General features: G+C 39.4%; 1 protein-coding gene across 3 annotated transcripts in view; it reads right to left on the bottom strand.

The window, feature by feature from the left end:
* Positions 1-665: 665 nt before the first annotated feature.
* ntrk3b (neurotrophic tyrosine kinase, receptor, type 3b) overlaps positions 666-22256 on the bottom strand; it is a 156784-nt gene continuing 135193 nt past the window's right edge. For all 3 annotated transcript variants that reach the window (XM_067495062.1, XM_067495061.1, XM_067495063.1), the window contains 4 exons: positions 21398-21570; positions 19064-19307; positions 7336-7494; positions 666-4077 (listed from right to left, as the gene is read on the bottom strand). In XM_067495062.1, coding sequence (XP_067351163.1) covers positions 3892-4077; positions 7336-7494; positions 19064-19307; positions 21398-21570 — 762 coding nt within the window. In that variant the 3' untranslated portion in view covers positions 666-3891. The remainder of the gene's footprint in view (positions 4078-7335; positions 7495-19063; positions 19308-21397; positions 21571-22256) is intronic.

Below are 22256 nucleotides of genomic sequence, written 5' to 3'. Positions count from 1 at the left end.
CGAGAAACTCATTTTTTAATCACTTCCATCCTAAGATTTTGAAAAGCGAAAGTGGCAAACCATCTCCTCCCCGTCCCCAGTGGGAATCATAGCCTGCTTGTTCCTCTGTTCGCCTGAAAGGTGTTAAGAGAGAAGATGAAATTATTGCTGGTATGATCGTTTTTAGTCCATAACACTGTGGCATGATTATCAGGACCACAGACCATTGTTGCTTGTTTCTTTGCTTGAAGTCACTTAGATATTTTCAGGGTTTCTCAGAAATGCAACCGATCTACTTTTTGCGTTTTAGTGTATTTTTGTCATGAGACCTCACAGTCCCTGCTTGCATGGCTGCCAAAAATGAACTGGATTACTTGTGAAACAGAAGAAAATGTCCAAACTTGCTGATTATGAAGCTAGATCTTGCCTTTGTACGGTGTAGCTGGATCTTTACAATTTCTAGACATAAGATATACATAATTACCACCAAAGTCAAACACTGTCCTAATATTACCACACAATCGCGGTTGCCAGTCCTGACCTCCGACCTCGAGTTCCTACGAGAAGCGGCGATAACAGACTGACAGTGAACTCATGCTGCTCAGCTAACACACTTAGATGAAGACAAGATTTGTTCAAATTCACACACTTTTATAAGACAGGACAAAATGGAAAAGGAGATCATCTGATTGTTTGAAGACATTTTCTTAAGAGAGTCACATTAATACAAAGATCTATCATGGAATACCAGTATTTTATATACTGCAGTTGTTATACCACATTTTTATAATCTGTAACATGTGTACATGGTAATATGCCAACTTTGCTTCAAAAAGTCTTCAGTTAGTTTCATCCAAGGAAAGAAAAAGAAAAAGAAAACTTAAAAATATCGAACTCACCATGAAAGGATTACAATACCCTGCAAATGCTCACGGTCTGTGTCATAATGTCTTTAAGCGTTTATCTTTACCACAAGAGAATACACAAGAACTCAATGCTTTGGGTAAGTCATTGGATTTGATCCTGGCTTTCATACGAAATACTTGAAGTAACTGAATACTCATCAATGATTTACATAGTTCCAAGGAGAAACAAGAGACAACACCGTGAGAATTTATGTTAAGATAATGAAGGAGCGATGAGAAGAGTTCCACTCCAAAACGTTACATATCCAGATACAACATAAAATAAAATTGTTGCCTGAGGTTTGTCGTTCAGTGTCTGAGACAGCAACAGAATCCCCGCTGTAAAAATGAACTTGCTTTGTCAACTGAGCATATAATTACAAACAATTCTTTAGTAGAATCATTTGGTTAGTTTGCGTTGAAGCCTTTTTCGGGGGGTCATGTTTTACCGTCACATTTTGGAACAAAACTCTTCATGTTTTCCAGTTCATTAAATACTGTAATTACCAAAAATATGGAATGCATAATACCACACAATTAGCTGAACCTCTTCAATGATTGTTTTTGATGTACCTTCCATAAATGGACACAATTATTTACTTGCTTCAGTGGCTCCTCTCTGGTTGTAACAGAAGAGTTTTTTCTTTCTCTCTCTCTCTCTTTTTTTTTTTTTTTTAAATCAAAGCAATAGGCGGGTGTAAAACCTTGTCATTGCTAAACATGCAAAGGCCACAAGTGCAAGGAAGAGGTGTGAGTGTGAGTCATGTACAGCTGATGAAAAACTAATGACAGTAATAAAAAAACTAAATGCTTTCATTTTGTTGACCTACTTTGTAAATGAATGTGAGGGAGGAAGCAAAAGTGTTTCTTTTCTCGGCTTATGAAGATGTGAAGACCATCCTGACGATATCCACCTCGAATAGCTTAAAGCAACTGGTCAACATTCTGGGAAACGCACTTATTTGCTTTCTTGAATTAGATGAGAATAGAAACCATTGTCACGGCTGTCCACGAAGTACAAAGCTAGGGTTAGCACTCAGTTAGCTTAGCCGAGCATGAAGACTAGAAACATAGGGAAGCAGCTAATCGGTCAAATTAAGATTAAGAAATTAAGAAACTTTAAGATTTGATCAATTTGTGTTTTGTACCGTTGAAACTGTAGGACTGTAGAGCCGAGGCTAACATTCACAGGTTAGCATCCGTTTCATTAGCTTCTGTAACTCCAGCTACGTGCTACAGGTAAGAAATACAGCTCCCATCCAAACACACTACCAGCACTAACATCCTCCTTTACATAGCTTTGCCCTCATTAAACTTTAAGTTTTAACCAGTCATAAAAAAGCTTCTCAACTTACCCATGGACTAAATGGCACAGAGCCTTAATATTTAACCGCTGGAAAATGAGCTTCAATGCAATAATGCGCCATAAGCAACATCGTTTTGGTTTATGTATTTAATCATCATCATTATCTAGACACATAGGCTGTCAACAGACAACTTATTTAAGCCTCTGTTCCAATGCTGCATTTTAAAATTTGTGTTAATAACAAACTATAATAAATGTTGTTTTCTTACTTCTGGACAAAACCTGCGAGCTGCGATTTCCTTTTTTCATATTCTGTTATGTTAAGTCAGGCTAACTGTCCCCTAGCTGTAGCTTTCCCATTCACCTGACAGAGTTTGGGCGGTGTAACTTTAAGAAGGTTTTCCCACAATGTTGCAGAATTTCTTATGTTTCCTATGTATGTTCTTCACACATTGTGACTAACAAAGGATTTATATTCATTTGTTATTGGTTACAAAAATGTTTCCTTTAGAATTGAAAAGCAGTTTCACACCAAAAAGCCGGAAAATGGCAGAATAGTTTCTCAAAGCCTGTGTTATGTGTTTGAAGGGTGTGGTATCAGATATATATATATATATATATATTTTTTTATCAACACATAATTCTCGCCATAAAAAGCAAATGAACTGGAAAGGGAATAGAAGGTTTCATCACCCTTTTACAAAAGTGTAGAAAGTGTTGAACTGTGGTTCCTAGTTGTCCTCCATTTTCCAGTGTCTGTGTGATTTGGTGTCAGTGGGAGTTTGGAACAGTATTCACTGCCATTCACCTTCACCATATAACACAACCCAGCACTGACACAGGCGATTCCCGAGAGACATCTCCTCGAGATTGGGATGAAAACAAATACCATAGCTTTATACTTTAGCCAACCACATCACAGTCAGAAAATGAATAATGTCCGAAAAAATAAGTTAACATAATTCTGACACAGAGAATTTTACAATATATACATAATTCTTTTAAATTAAAATAGATTTGTCGCCTGTCTGATTGGGTAAGTTCTCAACAGAGCGCTCATTTTACCCCCCCCCCCCCCCCCCCCGACCACCCAAGTATAATTCCACAGGAGCAGAGTTTCCAGTAAAAGGTCAGTGCCGATGCCGATGCAAGTAAGGCTTCCACCGAAAAGTCCCTGCTAGTAGTTAGTCGGTGACGTCTTCGGACAGGGCCGAGCCCTTAGCAATGCACATGGCAGGCCCTCCAACACATTGACAAAAAGAAATAAATATAAAATATATGTAATATTTCTATATATATTCATAAAACCAAACCCAGTATAGATTTTATTTCTGATGTGTTCTCTCTGTAATATAATCAAACTGTGGCCATTTTCCTATTGCCAGCCCAGTCCACTTTACTTCCCTTTTCGTCTCCTTTTTTGTGTATTTTTGCAGTTTTTCGAGGAAAAAAGTCTTCTTCAAATCTGTACATCTTATATGCAAGTAAACAAAATGTAAAAGTGCATGTTTTTTTTTGAATACGTTTTATCCACTATATCCAAAAGTGTTGCAGGCACTTAAGTCCTTCCCAAACGTTGTAGGTGTTTTTCAACAGTGGAGCAGGTTGGTTTGGTTATTCCTGGATTCATGTGGGTCAGTCTGTCTCTTTGTCTCTGCCGATCTGTCCGTCTGACAAGGAATGAGCCATCCCGAGCCACTGCTAGCCAAGGATGTCCAGGTAGACCGGCGTGGCTTTTCCCATGGCGAACAAGACCTTCTGAATGTCCTTAATGTTCAGTCGCTGCTGCGGTTCCCTCTGCCAGCAGCCCAGCATGATGTCATACACCTCCTTAGGACAAATCCGTGGCCTCTCCAGAACCCGACCCTGGGTTATGCACTCAATAACCTACAGAAGAAAGGAGGGTGGTGGAGTGAGACAAATGATTTTCACAGACTGATTGCTTTGCTTTGCTCATAATGAGAAACCAGTGACACTGAGCAGACTGTCCTTTGAGGTTTGAACTAATGAAACTGAGATGAAAGAAATAAACAGAATGCACTGACTCCTAAATTTGTGCAATATTAGAGGGGAAACAAGATTTTTCTTTTCTGTCCCACAGCACAAAGTAACAATAATACTCAGTGTCTGTGGGGTGGATGTTTGAGTTGTTGTTAACAGGTTGATTTCTTTGGACTGCTCTAATTAACAGGATGACTCACTGCATATGTGACTATCTGACTTTATTATCTGTGTCACTTCCAGGCCACTGTAGCTTTAGAATAGACTTCAGTGCTTTTGGCATTGTCGCCACATGGTGTTTCTTTATATTTAGGCATTGATAAGAGCTCAATGATGTCAATTAAAAAAAACTATTGATCAACTATTAATACAAATCTGTGGGAAAGACTGTTACACTTGTTTAACAAAGGGGAAATCAGGTGTTTTTGTTCTATTGTTATATTCCGTTTCTCATGTTTTTTTTGTTGGCAATTTATTTTTTCCTGCACTTCTTATTACAGACTTAACAATCCACGGTGTTATACTTTAATTACATCCTCTGACATGGCCTATCATTTCCACTCAGTCATCAAATTAAAATATAGGCTTTGAGTTGAGGTTAACACCTCTAGTATGATGAATATATCCGATGGATATCGTAGAAACACAGTCAGTACATAGTGTGTGTACAATGTTAATTCATTCTATCTATAGTATCATTTTTTGTGCATTTTTGTTGACTCAGGCTTTATCTCCTTGTGTTTTAAGTGCCCACACATGACAACAATGACTGCAAAATGAATCCCTTTAAATTGTTTTACTCCCTAAAGATAATTCATGCACAAAAGAGAAAGCAAAAAAATAAAGGAAACCTATTCCAAATCCCAGATCAGGACCAAGTGACACATCCACCAAGAACGCCTCATCTGTCAATCCCCTTCATCCTTAAGAACCTTGATCCTTACATACAGTATCTACGACTCCACCCTGCTCTCAACTCCCATATTATCCACCCAATGAGCCTACTCAGGCCAGGTGAGAAACAAAGGCCCACCCAGGAGGGTATAACTGTGACATCTAGCCAACTTTCCCTCAGTCTGCTTATAGCCCATTTTAGACATGCACTGGAATTCTGAAAGGAAATCCGGACTTTATCCTTCGAGCCCTCTAGTGCATCGTCCGCATTACATGTGTGAGCTCGTGTTTGCAGCGTTCTGCTCCGTCTCAAATTGTCAAGAGGTTTGAAAGTGAACAAATGAGCGTGTTGACGTTTATATCACTCAACTGCCATTGTAGTCGAGCGACTGAACGTTTTTTATATTAGATGCAGGCTTTTGATGAGATGCAAACAAAACACTGTTTCCCACAGCTTAGATGTGGGAAATAGCTCTTAAGTGTATTTTGCATGTGTTTTGATATGTGTAGCATTTCTGCATTGCCCTTAACTTTTTGTCCTTTCTGTTATAATTTTCTGTTCCCAGCTGTATGAGTTCTGCAGTTTGCGATCCCGAATGCACTATACGTACCTGTAGTCTGCACACATACTGTACACGGCAATGTTATACATGGAGACTACTAGGTACTAGGTGAGCTTTGTGACTTTAAAGTTGGCCTTTTAAACAGCTGCAAGTCTAAATTACTTCAGTAATAATATTTAGCTGTGCAGCAGGTGTACATGACTATAAATGGCAATTTTAAAAGCAGAGGTGCTGGTGGTTAAATATATGTGATAAAGAGCATCAGCATTTAATCCTTTGTAGATACAATATGTGACAGCAAAGATCATTGCATTTGCTTATTGACATGGAATTTGTTACCCCTGCTCTAAGATCACATTTGATATATGATCTTTATAAAATGCACTATTTTTGTCTCCTTACATGAAGGAGCGGGATGCTCAGCTGCAGGTGGCTGTAAAGGAATGAAATGGGAATGAAAGAGGAGAACTAGCAAAATGTGAACATACCATATTATAAATACTGCCTTTGCCTTTTGGGTGATCTAAAGTAGCTTTTAGATTATTTAAATCCAACGGTGTGATAGTGACAAATATACTAAGCTTTTGTATGCTTTTATATTTTTTTATTCTGCATATCTAACAAATCATTTGACATACATTTCTAATTGTTTGCTTATGCAGCACTTTGCTTGTAAAAGCCAGCTGTGCAGCTCCATATTGGAGAGTGGTGGAGACTATAGAGCCCAGTGGAGAACTGGAGAACATGAAACAAACATGTTCCTACTCCACCCAGGCAAAGATTTATTATTGTCACTGATACCCATTTATAATTATTGCCGTAATCTATTATAGTGTGATATATTAAGCAAATCTGAATAATTAGCACAATATTACAATCTAACGCTACCTGAACACAAATAATTGAGTTTCCCTACTCTGGTTATGATATCATAGGTGCTCATCTGATTATTTTGTCATAAGGTTATGGCAATGAGTTTTTTATTTGCCTCAGAAACCTTTCTGCACGAGATACACAGAAATGTGGAAATCCCAATCTGTGTCAAGCTCAAGAACATATCGATCTTTCAATTGAAATACTTATAAGTGCAATGCAAGCCACATGCCAGGTTATTCTTTTAGGTCAATTTAATTTTCTCAATATGCTTGCTTTACAAGAGTAATCCTAATTGAATTTTATTGATTCAAAGCAGAGGCTTCGATGAAAAAACAAACCAATCATGGGTGTTATGTAATGTGGCGTCTTGTCTCGTGGCAAAGCGGCATCAATTTATCACCTCGTTGGGCCAGCGTGAGTCTCACAGAGAAAAAAGAAACAACATCAGGCAGTAGATTAAGATCCAAAATGGCAATTTTCATTTGAAACTGTTATAGGGGAAGCTCATGCTTTCACTTTAGCCGAAGCAATGAGGAATAATTTACCGCTCTTGATGCTCTGTAGGAAAATTCCTTCCCAATTCTTTCCTTTATAACAGCTCCCGATCAATTAAATATACAGTCTTTATGTGTTTGGCAATAAACACCTTAACTTGATGCTTGATGTAACCATTTACCAACAGATAACCTGGGGCTATCATGTTCAATGTGTACGCCAAAGCCTGCCCCACAGCGTTTGATCGTATAAACACAATATATGTGTGTACTGTTATCTCGTGGAGGTTTATCTACATGCTTCAGGCTGTTTGTACCTCGTTGTTACCCAGTTGAAACCAAGGCTGCTTCCCATAGGTAAAGATCTCCCACAGGATGACTCCAAAGCTCCAGACGTCGCTTTCAGTGGAGAATTTCCTGTACATGATGCTCTCTGGGGGCATCCAGCGAATAGGTAGCATGGTATGTCCTCCAACCTGAGGAAAAGAGGGTAGTGGGATAGGAGGTGTTTATTGCAAATGCAAATGTTGTAGCTACAACTCAAATTAGAAAATCGAGTCACAAACAAAAAATCCCAGGTGTCTGGGGATTAACTGTCCTTGCATGTAACTGATGCGAAAGGTTTAACATCTCATGAATGTCTGCTGTGCTGCTGGATGTTGACACTGATGTAATATAGGAAAATGCTGACTTATCTACCACCTGCTTTGCATGTATTAAATCACTGCATGGGAAATTCTTTAGGTTATGGTATTAAACCACCATGTTGTCCTTGATGAAAAAAGTAATCTGCACTCCCTGTTTTGCACAGGCACTGGCAGAGGATCCAAGTCTCTACAGGGAACCGAACGCCTTCCATATAAGTCTGTTTCTACCAAGAGGGTACAAGAATGCTGATTCCATGTTCATATCAATCCTTATAGTAAACAAGCTCATGTGGCTGCTAATGTAAAGGGTGATTTCGGTTTTTATCTGCTCACAGTAAATACTACTGCACACATTAACATCTAATTTTGCATTCTTAAAGAAAATTGCACAAGGCGAATATATCGGCCATAAGTTATTTAATGTTCTCAAACCAACAGAACATGGCATGAAGTCTCCCATGCTATAAATCCTATGAGGCTGGAAATTAATTGATTAAAAAAATCATCCATTAATCATCCTTGCTCTCAGCTTCCATTAGCAGACATTGTTTTAAAATCTATTTCCCATTCATGTCAGCGGCTGTGCTTTAATCACGGCAGTGATGTGCTGGACAAGCAGATGTGGGAGTGAGCATTGAAGTAGCAAAGTTTCAGTTCAACATCATCTGCTGTGATTTGATGTGAAGCCTAGAGGTGCTGGAGTCAGTGTGGGCAGTAGGCTTAACTGTTGCTGTACTTTTTTTTCCTGCCAACTAAAACAAAACAAACAAACAAACAACAACAACAAAAAACCCACGACTGACGTGCTGTACTTTTCCTTGAGCGTTCATCTGTGAGAATGCAACCACTTATTTCCTGGTAATACAGACCTGATGTTCTATATTTAAGTCACAGGACGACAACACAAGGGAGACTGTGGCCCAGGAACATAGACCGGGTGTCCACCAATCTCGCAGTTGTTGGTTCAATCCCCAGCTCCTCCGGTCAAATGTCACAGTGTCCTTGAGGAAGACACTGAATCCCAACTTAGTTGCTCCCGGTGAGTTTTGGCCAGCTGCGTAGCAGCTCCATCATCGGTGTGTGATTGTGAGTGTGAATGGGTGAATAAGAAGCAGTGTAAAGCGCTTTGAGTGCCAATAGGTAGAAAAGTGCAGACCTTTTACAACTGAGATGACTCTTAGAACAAGCAAACTATCTGTTGAAGAAGACCATGAAATGTAATCGAAAGCTCAAGAAAAAAAATGATAACATAGTAACCAGACTTTGAGTACTCACACTCAAGGTTATACTCAAAATCAAATTGTTTCTATATGAAAGGCATTTGATGGTGGACGGTCAACTGAATTTAGTTTGAAATTTACTCATTTTATTCTAGTGTATATACTCTTGACCATGAAAACACATTGCAAATTATATATACATTTTCATTCAGTCTGAATGCGTTATTTTATACGACTGGAAATAGACTGCAGTGCAATACTTAACAATATTTCTTACATTATATGGAATTTCCTGTCCTATCACTTAATACTGTCATTCAACTTCTGTTTTCTGTTTTTTGGCTTTTGCTGTTTTTGACAAAAATGTCAAGATACTGATAAGATGGATTTTAAGCTCCTTTGAGGCTTTTATCTCTAAATCAACGGAAATACTATTGCAGCATCTCAGACAAAAATATATATCATCCATCCATAAATTTACCTGATCAGAGATTCTGAGGTCACTTTTAGAAATTAAGGGCCCATAAAAAAAACAAACAAAAAACCATAAAGCATAAGCTTTGAAAAACCTCTTAGCTTGAAGCTATATTCACACTCATGGTTCCTCGGTTCTGTACCTCTGGGTTACAACACAATCAGTTTCATTTAATCATAATCAGCTCCTCTCCCAACTCCATTTACCAGCTCCAACATCTGTGTGCCTTGAGCTGTAAGAGCTGTGTGGCATTTTAAGTATTGGAGAAAAAAAAAAAGACAAAAAATCAACTAGTGTCTTACTAATTGCTTCCTAGTTTTATACCGTGCTCATTGCACAGTTCCTCTCAGAGTTGAACAAAATCTCCATGAGTCAGCTTGCCGTAGCAGATGAATCTTCTAGATGATTCAAACAAACGTGTGATTTGTCGGTTTGCTAAAAGGCTGCTCCTTCCTGGGCGTTTGTTCAGAACGTCCCCTAGTTTGTACACTTCATGAAATTTACTTGCTGAGTGTGAGGGGTTTAGTTTCTTTACCCTTACCTGTCCTTCATGTGTAAGCTTCTCTCCTGGATTGACTTACAAACTTCAGAAATCCCTTTCCAAGTTTATGTTAGTACTTTCTATCTTTATAGGCTATTGCTAGTAAATCCGGATACACCATTCAAACTTGGGTCATATATGATTCTATGGCCATCGCTTTGTAGAAATTACCACTGTAGAGAACTTGACGCTTCACTGCTTGTGCTACAGTCACACAACATTTTATTCACGTGCCGCCGCTTAATGATGATATCTAAAGGCCTAACTTGTATGAAATGAAATAGTAAACTTTACTGGGTAATCGCCACTTGTGGCTGCAGAACGAAATAAGTTACACAGTCTCACTTTTACAACCGCCGGATGGCAACAGACGGTAACCCTGAAATGCTCAAAAAGAATCTGCTTCAGGTGTTCTCACTGTAAAACAGAGACTCCAGCAGGCACCATCTCATAAATGGCCCATAACCTACTGTAGTACTTGCCAAAAGGCAAATGTTCTCACAAAAAAGAACCCTGAGGTATTTTGTATTTTTCGGATATTGGATCTCTCTATTTTGGGCTTTTGTGTCATTTTGGACCTCGGAGGTCCTGGGTGTGTATTGTGGTGTAGAGTATTTGCTGCACAGTGATATCACAAAGCTGTGCGGCTTTTTTTTTTTTTACATTAAACATGAATCGATTTTTTGTACACATGCCTGGAGGTCAACAAGACCATTAGAGACGGTTTTCTACAACACCTACAATATTTGCTGACTGTGATTCAAAAATCACACCTCATTAACCTCTATAATGTCCAACTTTTGGTCTTAGTGGCATTTCAGCAAAACAAATGGAGGGCATCCGTTCACGTCCATCCCGTCCTCACCGTAAAGATGCAGCAGTCAGATGTTAACCCTTTTATCCCAGTTTAACTGAGGTAATTAAGGCTATTTGTTACGACAAACTTACAAAATGTAGCTGAGTTGAATGCCTTTAGTTTTTTTAACCATTTATCAAGAAGTATAGAGGGGGTCTGCTGCGAACACCCTTCCCTTTCAGACCCATTGTTTTGTTACATTAACACATTTACACACAGGTACACCCCAGAGCTCCCAACACAACCAGTCTACTGCTATTCCCAAGGGGATAAGGGCTGTAAAGTGAGCAGAGTACACACATCCTCCAGTCAATACTCTTTCTAAGGGCATCTAAGGTACCAGGAGAATCTTGTAGTCTAATTTGAAACTAAATTTTTCAAACTCCTTGCTGACAGCTTATACTCTGGCTGAACCTCAAGCCTAAACAAACAGGTTCCACCACCACCCCACTGCTGTTTTTCTTCAGGTGGCAGGACAGATAAAATAATAATTAAGGTAAACATAAATTTGAGAGGTGTTTCAAGTAAGGTGCCCTCTACCAACGCCGTGAACACACACACAGTATTTATTGACAGACTCAGAGATAATTTTGTAACAGCGAGGAGAGCTGGCAGTAGTTTTCTCTTGTGCTTTCACCTTCCACCTCACTTGCCATGCTTCCACTAAAAGCTAATAGTGAAATGAACACTGACTTATACCCCACCTGGTCTCATTAGACATGACACGTTTTACTATTGTACACAACATTAAGCCAATATTGATGCTGAGACCAGTTGCCTCCGTTGTGTAAAGTGTGTGAGCCAAGCTAGGTGGGCCGAAAGGGAGGTGAAGGAGTTGGTGAGTTGTATACCAATCTCTCCCCCTGTGGAGCTTTATAAGGATTAAATAGAATTAATTAAGTTCCTGTTAGTCTAAATGACTTATCTGAGGTCCACTCTGCCCATTGCACACAAGGCCAAACCTCATCAGATGCATACTAATGATTCAACCACCACTGCTGTCATGAGGCACATTAAAACTGGCTGACTCTGGCTGACTGCTTGCTATCACCTTGGGTTTTTGTGACAAGCCATGGTAATTAGTTTGGAACATGGGGGGAAAAAAGAGAGAGAGAGAAAAAATGGCTGAACACATAATAAAAATAAAATAATTGCCCCTGTAATTATCCTCATCTTTCTCACTCAATGTCATATCGAGAAGCTGGCAATGCTCTGTGGGGAGTGAGGAATGAGTCTGGGGCTTTTTTGTGTTGCTGTGTAAACTGGATTAGTGCTCTGCCTGTCCCACCGTGGCAGGGGAGTGATTGGATTAACGGCGTGGAGAGCACAGCAGCATGGCAGGGGGATAGATTACTGGCCCAGTTGGTCTCTTCGATGGGTGCTCTGCAGGCTGCAGGGAGCCCTGGGAGGCCCCAGACATCTTTAAGGGGCCCCGATAACCATCTAGACACACTCTCTCCCTGCTCAAACTGCGTTGCTATCTCTGCTCTCCCTGCTCAAACAGCAGCGAACACAAGTTCACTTTTAGAGGCTATGATGTCCATTAGGTTTCTACCTGCTGCGCTGCTGCCAAGTGGAGATAAAGTGGTATCTGCTCTGGCCGCTGCATGCCGGTGGGTGGTGAAAGTTTTTGAAGGTTTTTAAAACACACACACACACACACATACACACAATACACTATAGCTATCATGCAACTTTACATTTAAATTGTAATTATTCACATCTCAAGACCAACTTGTGCAAAATCAAAACAAAATCATCATTTCATTCAGTATTTACCGGTTTTTGCAATGAGCATAACAACGTCTGTTTGTAAAGATATTCTTGAGAAAAAGCCCACGTTTTGTTCCTCTCTTAGGAAAATTACGGCACCTTATTACCCCAACAGTTACCCTCAGCATTCAGCAAGGAAGCTAATGAAAAATGATCTCTATTTATAGTTCTATCCAGCTATTTCCCTGCTGGTCAGGGTTTTTTCTGCATACAGAATAACGAGACCTCCAGTAAAAATTGTGGCATGTCCACCGCATCAAGATTTCACCATTTTTCTAACTAACGTCTAACATACGTCTGGTGATGGCTCACTTATGGGATGTTCAATCTAATGTCATTTGTAGCTTACAGCTGCAGGTTCAAACCACCAATTAGGCTGCCACTCAAAACTCTCTCTCTCTTCTCAACCTACCTGCTTGTTTGTTTGTTTGTTTAGTGCTATAATCATCCAGGTACGGTGTGGTATGTGTGCACATTATCAGGATAGCAGCACTTTGGTCTCATTTTGAGCCAGAAAAAACACTGACAACTAGACTGTAGGTTACTACATACTACTACACTCAGTTCAATCAAACATTTAGATTTTTTAAAATAAACAAGACAACAAGATATAATGTGTTTAAGCTACAGTAAGCAACTTTTTCAATCATTTATTCCTATAAATAGCTGAAAAAAATATTCGGACACTGCCAGCAATGCAGAGACACATAGTACACCTTTAAAGTTTTTGAGTGAGTCTCACCATTCTAACCAATCAGAGAAGGTCAACAGTTTCTGCTTGATAATTAGATTTTGGAGCATTCCTGCTTATTGTAATTTCATAATGATGACTATCAGAACAGGGAAAAGGAGAGCTAAGTGATTTTGAGTCTCAGTTCAGTGCTAGCTTCAGTTGCATATTGTAGTTTTAATTAGCAAGCTTTTGAATTCTAGTATATGTTACCTTCCAAGAGGTCAAAACTAGCAGCTTCCTCTTGCATGCACAATTTGCGCTAAGCTAATCATCTGCTTGCAGTGCCTTCATATTGACCAGACAGACGTTTGAGTATTAGAAATCCTCTCAAGCAACTCTCAGCAAGAAAGCAACGTGTTGAACTAGCTCCACAGCCTGAAGGAGCCGCCTTTCCCGGGCCATCTAAAGCCACAACCATCCCATGGGGTTGACAACAGCTTCTGGATCATTTCATAAATGTATTACTTGATAAAAGAGTGATCATGTAAGACAGGAAAGCTAGGCTTTGGAGAGAAAAAAGACCCAGAGGGAGAGGCAAAACAGAGTTTTTTATCCCTCCGTGCAGCAGTAATAAATATGCTCTGTGTACTCATTAGCACCAGGCTGCATACAGTTTTGAGGAGCTTGTGTTTGATAAATAATGCAGCAGAGGAGCATCTGTTTGATCCGTGTAACAGTAGAAACCTGGGGACCATTTTTCTTCAAAGCAAAGCAGTGCAGGTAAGCAGAGGCTTCCTGGCAGAGTCACAAAGAACACAGAGTCCTTGAAACTCAGTCATTAGATTATAACACTGTTACAGTGTTTGATAGCCAATAGTTTGTGATTCAAATGTGCTGGTTCTGTCCATAAAATATTTTCACTTCCCACCAAAATGATGAAATTAATGGTAGGATTTAGAAACTTGAATTTGCCTTTATATCTCCAACTCAGGATAACTGGACAACACAATCCTGCTTTACATTCAGACAGTGTTCAACCTATTGGAATGAAGAACAATACCTTAAAGAACACACTCAAGCTGAAAGACAGTCTCTGGAGAAAAGGTTTTTACTATTCCCCAGCAAAGCAGTAAAAACCAAAAGCTTCTATATCTTAGCCTCTAACAGAAACCTATATCGCACTGTTTATAATTTGGCTGTAATGAGCTGTTTTGAAGAAACCCTGTGGAACACAGCAGGACCAAGAAAGCCAAAGGGAAAACTTCTCCTGTCATTTCAGAAAATGTTCAAAAATAAAAGCAGCTTTCACAGACTCCTGTTTCAACACAACCAATGAATAATGTACAAATGTAACGGGGTAAGATAAGAAAAATGACAGATGAAAATTAGCTGTCAAAGGCCATCGCATATACGGCAATGCATATTGTAACAGTGACTGTGTCCGGTATAATGGACATACATTACGATGAAACATGTCATTACAGTGTGAAAAAATAGGCCCACATCTAATAATGGTATTTAGGACCTGCATTTGACAGAACTGCAGCATGAGCTTTTCCATATGTGCCTGAAACATTTCTGGTTAAAAACAAAAAAACACACTTTCAGTCTCCACTTTTGCACCTTTAATGCATAGGCGCCTTTAGAGCATTCACAGTCATTTATACCTATCTAAACATGCATAATTCAGTGCTTCACTCTCTGAACCCAGGAAAACATTACCTGATATATAGTAAGGCGGTGGTATAAAACACCTACATAGCAGGCACCGGTGCTGCCGTCTGCCTGTGCAGGCTCTGCAGTTGTCTCTTTTGAAACAACAGAAAAGCATATCCAGGGCAGGCAGAGCAGGAGGATATGACAGATGGATGCGATTTAGGACAATATTCATTTCTTTCTTGAAGTTGTTTCCTCCTGCTGCAAAGTGTCTTGGGAGTCCCAGAGGGCAACAACCGTCAATAGGACTAGTCAGCGATGGGATGGGATTGTTTTTTTGGCAGGGCGGGGTTATTTATAATCACTCAACACAGGGAAAATGTCCAAAGCTGTTAGGAATTCTTTATCTCTGGGTGCTGTCAATATTACTCTGTGGAGGCAGACAGTGATGCTATCAAAATGCCCAAACGGCAGCTTCACACAAGGCACAACTCACACACATACAACACAACACTCTAAATTCGAACTGACATGGGTCTTTTTTTTATAAACAAATTTCTCTCCTTTCTGTCTAATCTATACAGATTTGCAAGAACTCTTCTCCCGTTCTCACTGCAGTGTGTTAGTGTGTTGAATCACTAAATTATTCAACTGTCTAAAATTTCCTCAATAAATTCAACACTGACTTTGATAGAAGAAAGTAAAAAAAGTTTTCTAAGACTGCTACACAGTACATTAATTATTTTCTTCACGAGTATTTATGTAGCTGTAGTCACAATCTTGATTTTAAATTTTGGAAATGTAAGCAAACAAAACACCTGTTTTATTAAACAATTAGAATTGATGTTTTGACATGTTTGTACCATTATTTTTCAAGGTTTTCCACTTTACTTTCTATTACGAATGACCGCTTCTAATTTTATATGTTGGTGAGTATGTTTGCCTTTATTCAAAGGAGACAGGACAACTACTTGGCTACCAGAGTGCTCCTACAATGGGTTTCTATTGCTAACCTGAGAAAATAGTAGCCACACATGTTACACCAGCTGCTTCTTTTCACTTGTCAGTGAGGAGCAAAATGTGCACAGAGGTTCACCTTCATCATGTACAGATCCACCCTGCTCTATAAAAGCACCCTGAACAACCAACAGTATTTTCTGCAGTAGTATCAAGGCTGTCCTTCACTGGCTTTCTCCTTCTAAATATTGCCTGTGGGTGCAATTGAATTTGGTCCCCTGCAGTTGTAGGTTAATACTTTTACCACTCTAAGAGTAGTAACACATGTGAATACAGTTCAAACCAAGCTTCCACTGCTCTTATATGTCATGTTTTAAATCAGTATAAACCTCTCTTAGATTCTCTGCCTGTATTTAAACAGAACAGTTAACTCACAAGTGCTATATATAAGGCCTACAATTGTTCAGACAAGAACAATCAGCCGAACCATTTAATCTTCCGGCTGAGCAGTATCTGCCTGCTAAATTAGCCGTGAGTTAGCCTCCAGAGACAATTAGCAAAAACTGTTCTTTGGGCCAAAACAAGGAAACTTGCTGACTGTTTTGCTTTTTTATATCCAGAGAGGGACACCTGAACTGGCCAGTACATCCACAGTGATACTGGTCATCATCAAGCAGCTCTACTGGAGCAGTATACAAAAATGAATTTAAAGTGGTTTGTACTTAAACATTGTGCTGTAATGCAAGTTGATATAAGAAAAAAGTAAACCATGTTGCCACCTTGCCACAAACCAAAATATACATTTTACCTCTAGACCAAATAGCGAGGGGATATTGTTAGAACATCATCTCGATAGAAATTTTACACATTTTACACATTTATCGTGTAACGATAAGTACAGAGTTGTTGCATTAATAGCCAAAAAATAAATAAATAAATACAAAGAGAGAGAAGAGAGAGAATTGTTCCACTTAACTACAGTAATGTAAACTCAAAACATTCAAAAATTACTCAAAACATTGGCAGGCCACAATGATGAGCATATGGTGGATAGGAAAAAAATAATATTAAGTTTGATATATAGCCTACTATAGCCTGTATTTCAATTAAAGTTTCTGCTTCATGTTTAAACTTTAAATTTATTCAGATAAAGCCATTAGAATTCTTGAGTCAAACAAGTGATTCACACCCCACAAGGAAAGGTAATCTATCTGTTTTATGACAGATATGACAGGTCATGAATTCCATTTTGCAGTATAAGAAAATTGGTGAATTATTGCTTGTACACAGCAGCTAAGAACAAATTTATTTACACAACGGTTTCTGTGCACAAGGCTGTTCTTGTTTGCTTAATTCCTAAAGTAAATTTAGGAATAAATATCAGAATCTACTTTTCAGAAGTTAAACTCATGCTGCTGCACTCAGCACTGACATGAATTATACGAGACAGCTGTGGAGTGATAAGTGTGTCAATGATAACACTCAAAATAAATCACGCACACAACATCCATGCATGTATACTCCTACTACTGAAACGGAGTGACTTGACGTTACAAAATTTGGAAAATTTATATGGAAGATGGATAGCATACAAATTTACAAGATAACCATGAAACTTCTCTGGAGCTGCCAGTGTCTACACATCCAGTCATTCCAATCAACACAGAGTTTCTAATGAATAATTCTAGAATGAAAGTAGAATTTACTGTATATAGTGTTGATGCTAAACCCACAATACACCTTAAATATTATACTCCAGAAAAGTGGCAGGAAAATGAATATACTATTCAGGCTTGTATGTCATAAACAAATAGAAATGTGTGTAATTTCTATATTTTCCCATGCGATACAAAATTACTAAGACAGTGCGGGAGTTTAAGTATCAAATGTTGATATGTTTTATGTTTAATGTTATCCACCCAACTCTGCTCCTCTGCCGTGATCTCAAAGAGAAAAGAATTATGTATTGATGCTTTAATAAAATCAAGGCAATGAAACAACGTCACCTCATTGTCAACCCGACATTTTGACATCTAAACAGTTTCAGTGGTTAGATCCGGTGTACTGATGCAAACTCAACCACAACACCAACCTGTACCACAAAATACACAGACACAAACACACAGGCAAAATCAAATTAACATTATTTCACGTCTAAAACAAACGTACTCACGTTTTAATAACATACACACCAAACAGATAGGGTGCATGGGAGAGCCATGTACCAAACTACATCGCTACAAACATCTCGTTCACATTTTCTTACAAATCATTTTATGTGTGCAGACTTGCTCACCCAGCAGGCAAGTACTTCATCACTGCTGGCATTGCCCCCAGCAAAGTCCAAACTGGCACAGCTGTCACTTTGGTGAAATCAACATCCGGTGAACCTAAGGTCGTTTTACAATACCAGTGTTTAGAGGAGCCAGTTGTTTTCCATGATATCCACTTGTTTATTCAGAATGTTACATTCTGCAGCCCAAAGGTTTCCCTCTGATTTGTGCTGTTCAGTGTTGCTAATGGTGTTAAACTGCAGAGAGGTTGTGAATCTAAATAAACACGTCTCTGATCATCAGACTGGAGGCTCATTTCCCAGCACCCTGCTAAACAACTCCAGTCTCATCTGTAGATGGGAATCTGAATATGACTGCACTGAAAGGAGAATGCCCAAGTCTCTTAAAAATGTAACAGAGAAAATAACAAGACAGTAGTTTTCAACATCCATCTGTCAATATGCAAGAGGCGGGGTACATCTTCAGTCTATCCAAGGGCCAACACACAGAGAAACGTACACAGAGGCGACCATTCACAGTCACATTCATGCTAAAGGCATTTTAGAGTCACCAATTACCCTAACATGTATGTCTTTGGACCGTAGGAGGAAACCAAGACTGCTTCAGAAGCAATCACCAAGTTTTGGTTGGAACACACTGCATCATCAATCATTAGAGCGCTGACTAAAAGTTGTACAAAGATGCAATGATATGTATGATGAATTTTCATTTAATTTACATTTAATTATCACCACAATTATGTTTTCTGTGACTTGTTGCATGGAGACGGACAGCAACTAAAGGACAAAAATGTTGTGCTATTGAAGAGAGGAACTGACTAGACCGCTAACAGGAATGATAGAAAAACAATTTGCAGCACATGGGACCTATCTAGATTTCGGGGCCAACAAAATACAAAAGAGCTGATAATTTGAATGCCAAAAATGAGCAAAATAAAGACACTGAAGACTTACCCTGTAGTAGTCGCTGCTGTAGATGTCTCTGGACATGCCGAAGTCTCCAATCTTGACCAGAAGGCCGTTGCCCACCAGGCAATTGCGGGTTGCCAAATCTCTGTGGACAAAGTGCTGGGAGGCTAAGTAGACCATACCCGAGGCAATCTGGGTGGCGATGTGCAACATCTGGGAAAGGCCCAACTCTCCGTTGGACTGCAGAGGCTGGCCGTCTACCAGGATCATGGCATCTGGGCCGTGGGCTCTGTGTTCCAAAGAATAACATTGATGGATAGATTGTTTTAGTAAGACACTGTGCCCTTTGCAAAATAATACCTGCTGTGTCCACAAGTGTCAATGACAGAAAAAATTAACGTTTATCTGTGGCATGAGAAAATATCAAGTAATGCAAGAACAGCAGAGACAAAAGGTTCACCAACAGAGCCAATGGTCACTTTATTATTCAATAATCAATGAAAACTTTCCATTTATAGAAAAATATGCTTTTTTTTGCTTTTAAAAGCTCTGTAATCTCTGTAAATGGAGAAGCCTTTAATCCCTTTTCAGTAGAGCAGACTATAACCTGATTACCTTTTTAATAAGTAACCCAAAGCTCCTTATGGTACTAATGGACCTTTATCCTGGCAGTATTGATGCCATTCACTACCAGTTGAGGATAATTATAAAAATAAAAAGAGACCGTTAGACATATTAAATTAATTATTACCTACAACCACTCAGGCAGCTTTAATTGCGGTGATAAGCTGTGCACTGTCTGGACTTTTTTTACATTTAATTTTCATATACGAATCTTGGTTTTTAAGCTGTTTTTTGGCAATATATCCATCTATCCATCAGGTCAGGAATTTTAACCAAGGTTCAGGAATTTCATCACAGTTCAGTAAGTCATAAATTTACCAGCACAACTTGAGAGCTCTTTCACTGCTTAGCATTTTGGTGGGGACGCTGACGAACTCATTTCCTGTGAATTCCCTGCTGTTCTCATCACCTTCTCGTCAGTGTGATTACAGACCAGGCACCATGCAGGGAGGACTACTCACGCTCTCTCAGGCTGTCTGTCTTTTTCAATCTCTCATTTTAGTGCAATTCAGTGTTCTTTGTTCAAGTGTGTGTATATTAATTCAGCTCCACTGTCCGGAGATTAGTGGCACCTGCTCTCACTGTGTGCCTCTTTGTCTTTTTATACATGCAATATTAGTGGCTGAATAAGCACAGGTTTCCCTCCTTTTATGTGAAGGTTGAGCTGGACCTGCACATCAGATCCTCTTTTCATTCCTCGTGATTCACTGCTCAGATCATCTGTTAAATGTGACCAACAGGGCCAATAGACCAAAACTCAGTCACATCTTGCACCTTGCATGAAAGAATTTCATCATTTGCGACTTTGCCTTTCATTTCAGGAATGATTTCCCAACAGAAGTTTTCATGCACTCCTGAATCCACACACACACACGCACGTGCGCACACACAGATATTCGCACTCAATCGTAATGCCATCTTTTTAACTATTGCTCAAACTTAAAACGAAACAGGCCACACACAAACACACACACACACACACACGCAGCTGCTGCCATCAACGCACTTGAAATAGCATACTTCTATCCCAGATTCCTCCTGTGCACACTGACATCGACTCCAGCGAAGCTTCCCATTACCAAAGTGCTCGCTGTACTGGCATCGTGTCACTTTTGTTGAGGCTTATCAGAGGTCACTTCCCTTGGTACAGCCTGACATTATTGAACAAAAGCACTAAAGCACTCATGTTTGCTAACCCACAAAGCTGGAAAGTTGGCTGGATATTGTATTGGCAGCAGGGATTTGATAAAGAATTTTAGTTTTCTTACATAGACAGTTACTGAAGTTTTACAATAAGTCATTAATTAGAGTCCACCTAGTACCTCAGTGGAAGTGCTCCAAATAGAGCTGGCGCATACACTCACTGGCCTCTCAGTTCTTTAGTTGAAACTGTCAGAAAGGTGAAAGGCTACTCTCTCGTTGGTTTTTTGGCCACTCACAAACTTTAAAACCAATTCTTCTTTTAATGCACTCCAGTACAACTCCACCACCCACTATGACCTCAATAATAAACAGAGAATGAACCGAGAAATTATAACATTGTAAAAGTAGAATTCATGGCAGAGCTACTGTACTGGATTGCATTAGATTGTTCCGGTGTACCTAATAAAGTGGCCAGTGAGTGTACTTTCACACTGCAATTAGGCTTTCACCCACTATGCAAATGCTTGCTACTGTCTGTTCCCATGATGAATCAGCCAGTACTAGCCCAGAGCAGTAAGGTTAAACTGACTTGACCTTCAGCCAAAAATTGACCTGAGAAATTTGTTGAGATCTCCATGCTTCATGTATTCGAACACCATGATGAGAGGGTCTCCGTCTACACACACTCCATAGAATTTAACGATGTGGTCGTGCTGCAGGTTGGTCAGCAGCTCTGCCTCCCTCTGGAAATCCTTCCTTGCAGAGAGGTTGGGATCCTTCAGTGTCTGAAATGGGAAGCAATGAGTCAGATTTACAAATGAGATGTCCTGTACACAAAAACCCATTTTTAGTCCAAAATAGGACCAAGCACTGAACCATTCACACAGCCACATAAATCACCTGTGCCCATGTTCACTCCATCACCATCACATCACAGACTCAGTAGCAATAAAACAAATAAAGAAGCACTTTCAATAAAGCTTTGAATCTATCCCAGTAGAGCAGCATTTTCTCTATTGTTTAGTAACACAGCATACAGTGGGAGGATATGCATCGTATCCACCTCATAATCCCGTACAAAGCCTTTAGGCCAGTTATCACTATAGCTGCTAACGCACTGAGAATACAGGTTCAGCTCACTAGAACAAAAAACTGATCAGATTGGTGAAAGGATCAAGCAGCAACTACTGCTTTGCACATGAAATATCAAACATGTCAGTTGAAGCCACCGGTATCAGAAATAAAAGAAAACAAATCATCAATATTGTGCCTTTTTGCAGCCTGTACTGGAGGAAAAAAAAAAAAAAAAGACACTTGACATTTCATCAGCATCAGGAAAATACAACAAGTTGCTTCTCTTGATCTCCTGGCCTTGGGTCCTGCTTTCCCAGACTTCTGCTGATGTTATTACAGATGGAAAGACCTTGGGATGGAAATCCATTTACTCCTATGTGCTCTTCTTGCAGCAAAG

Source organism: Channa argus, chromosome 2, assembly GCF_033026475.1.
Source record: "Channa argus isolate prfri chromosome 2, Channa argus male v1.0, whole genome shotgun sequence".
Classification (NCBI taxonomy): Eukaryota; Metazoa; Chordata; class Actinopteri; order Anabantiformes; family Channidae; genus Channa; species Channa argus.
The sequence above is the reverse complement of the archived record's forward strand: the minus strand, read 5'-3'. Positions and strand labels throughout refer to the sequence as shown.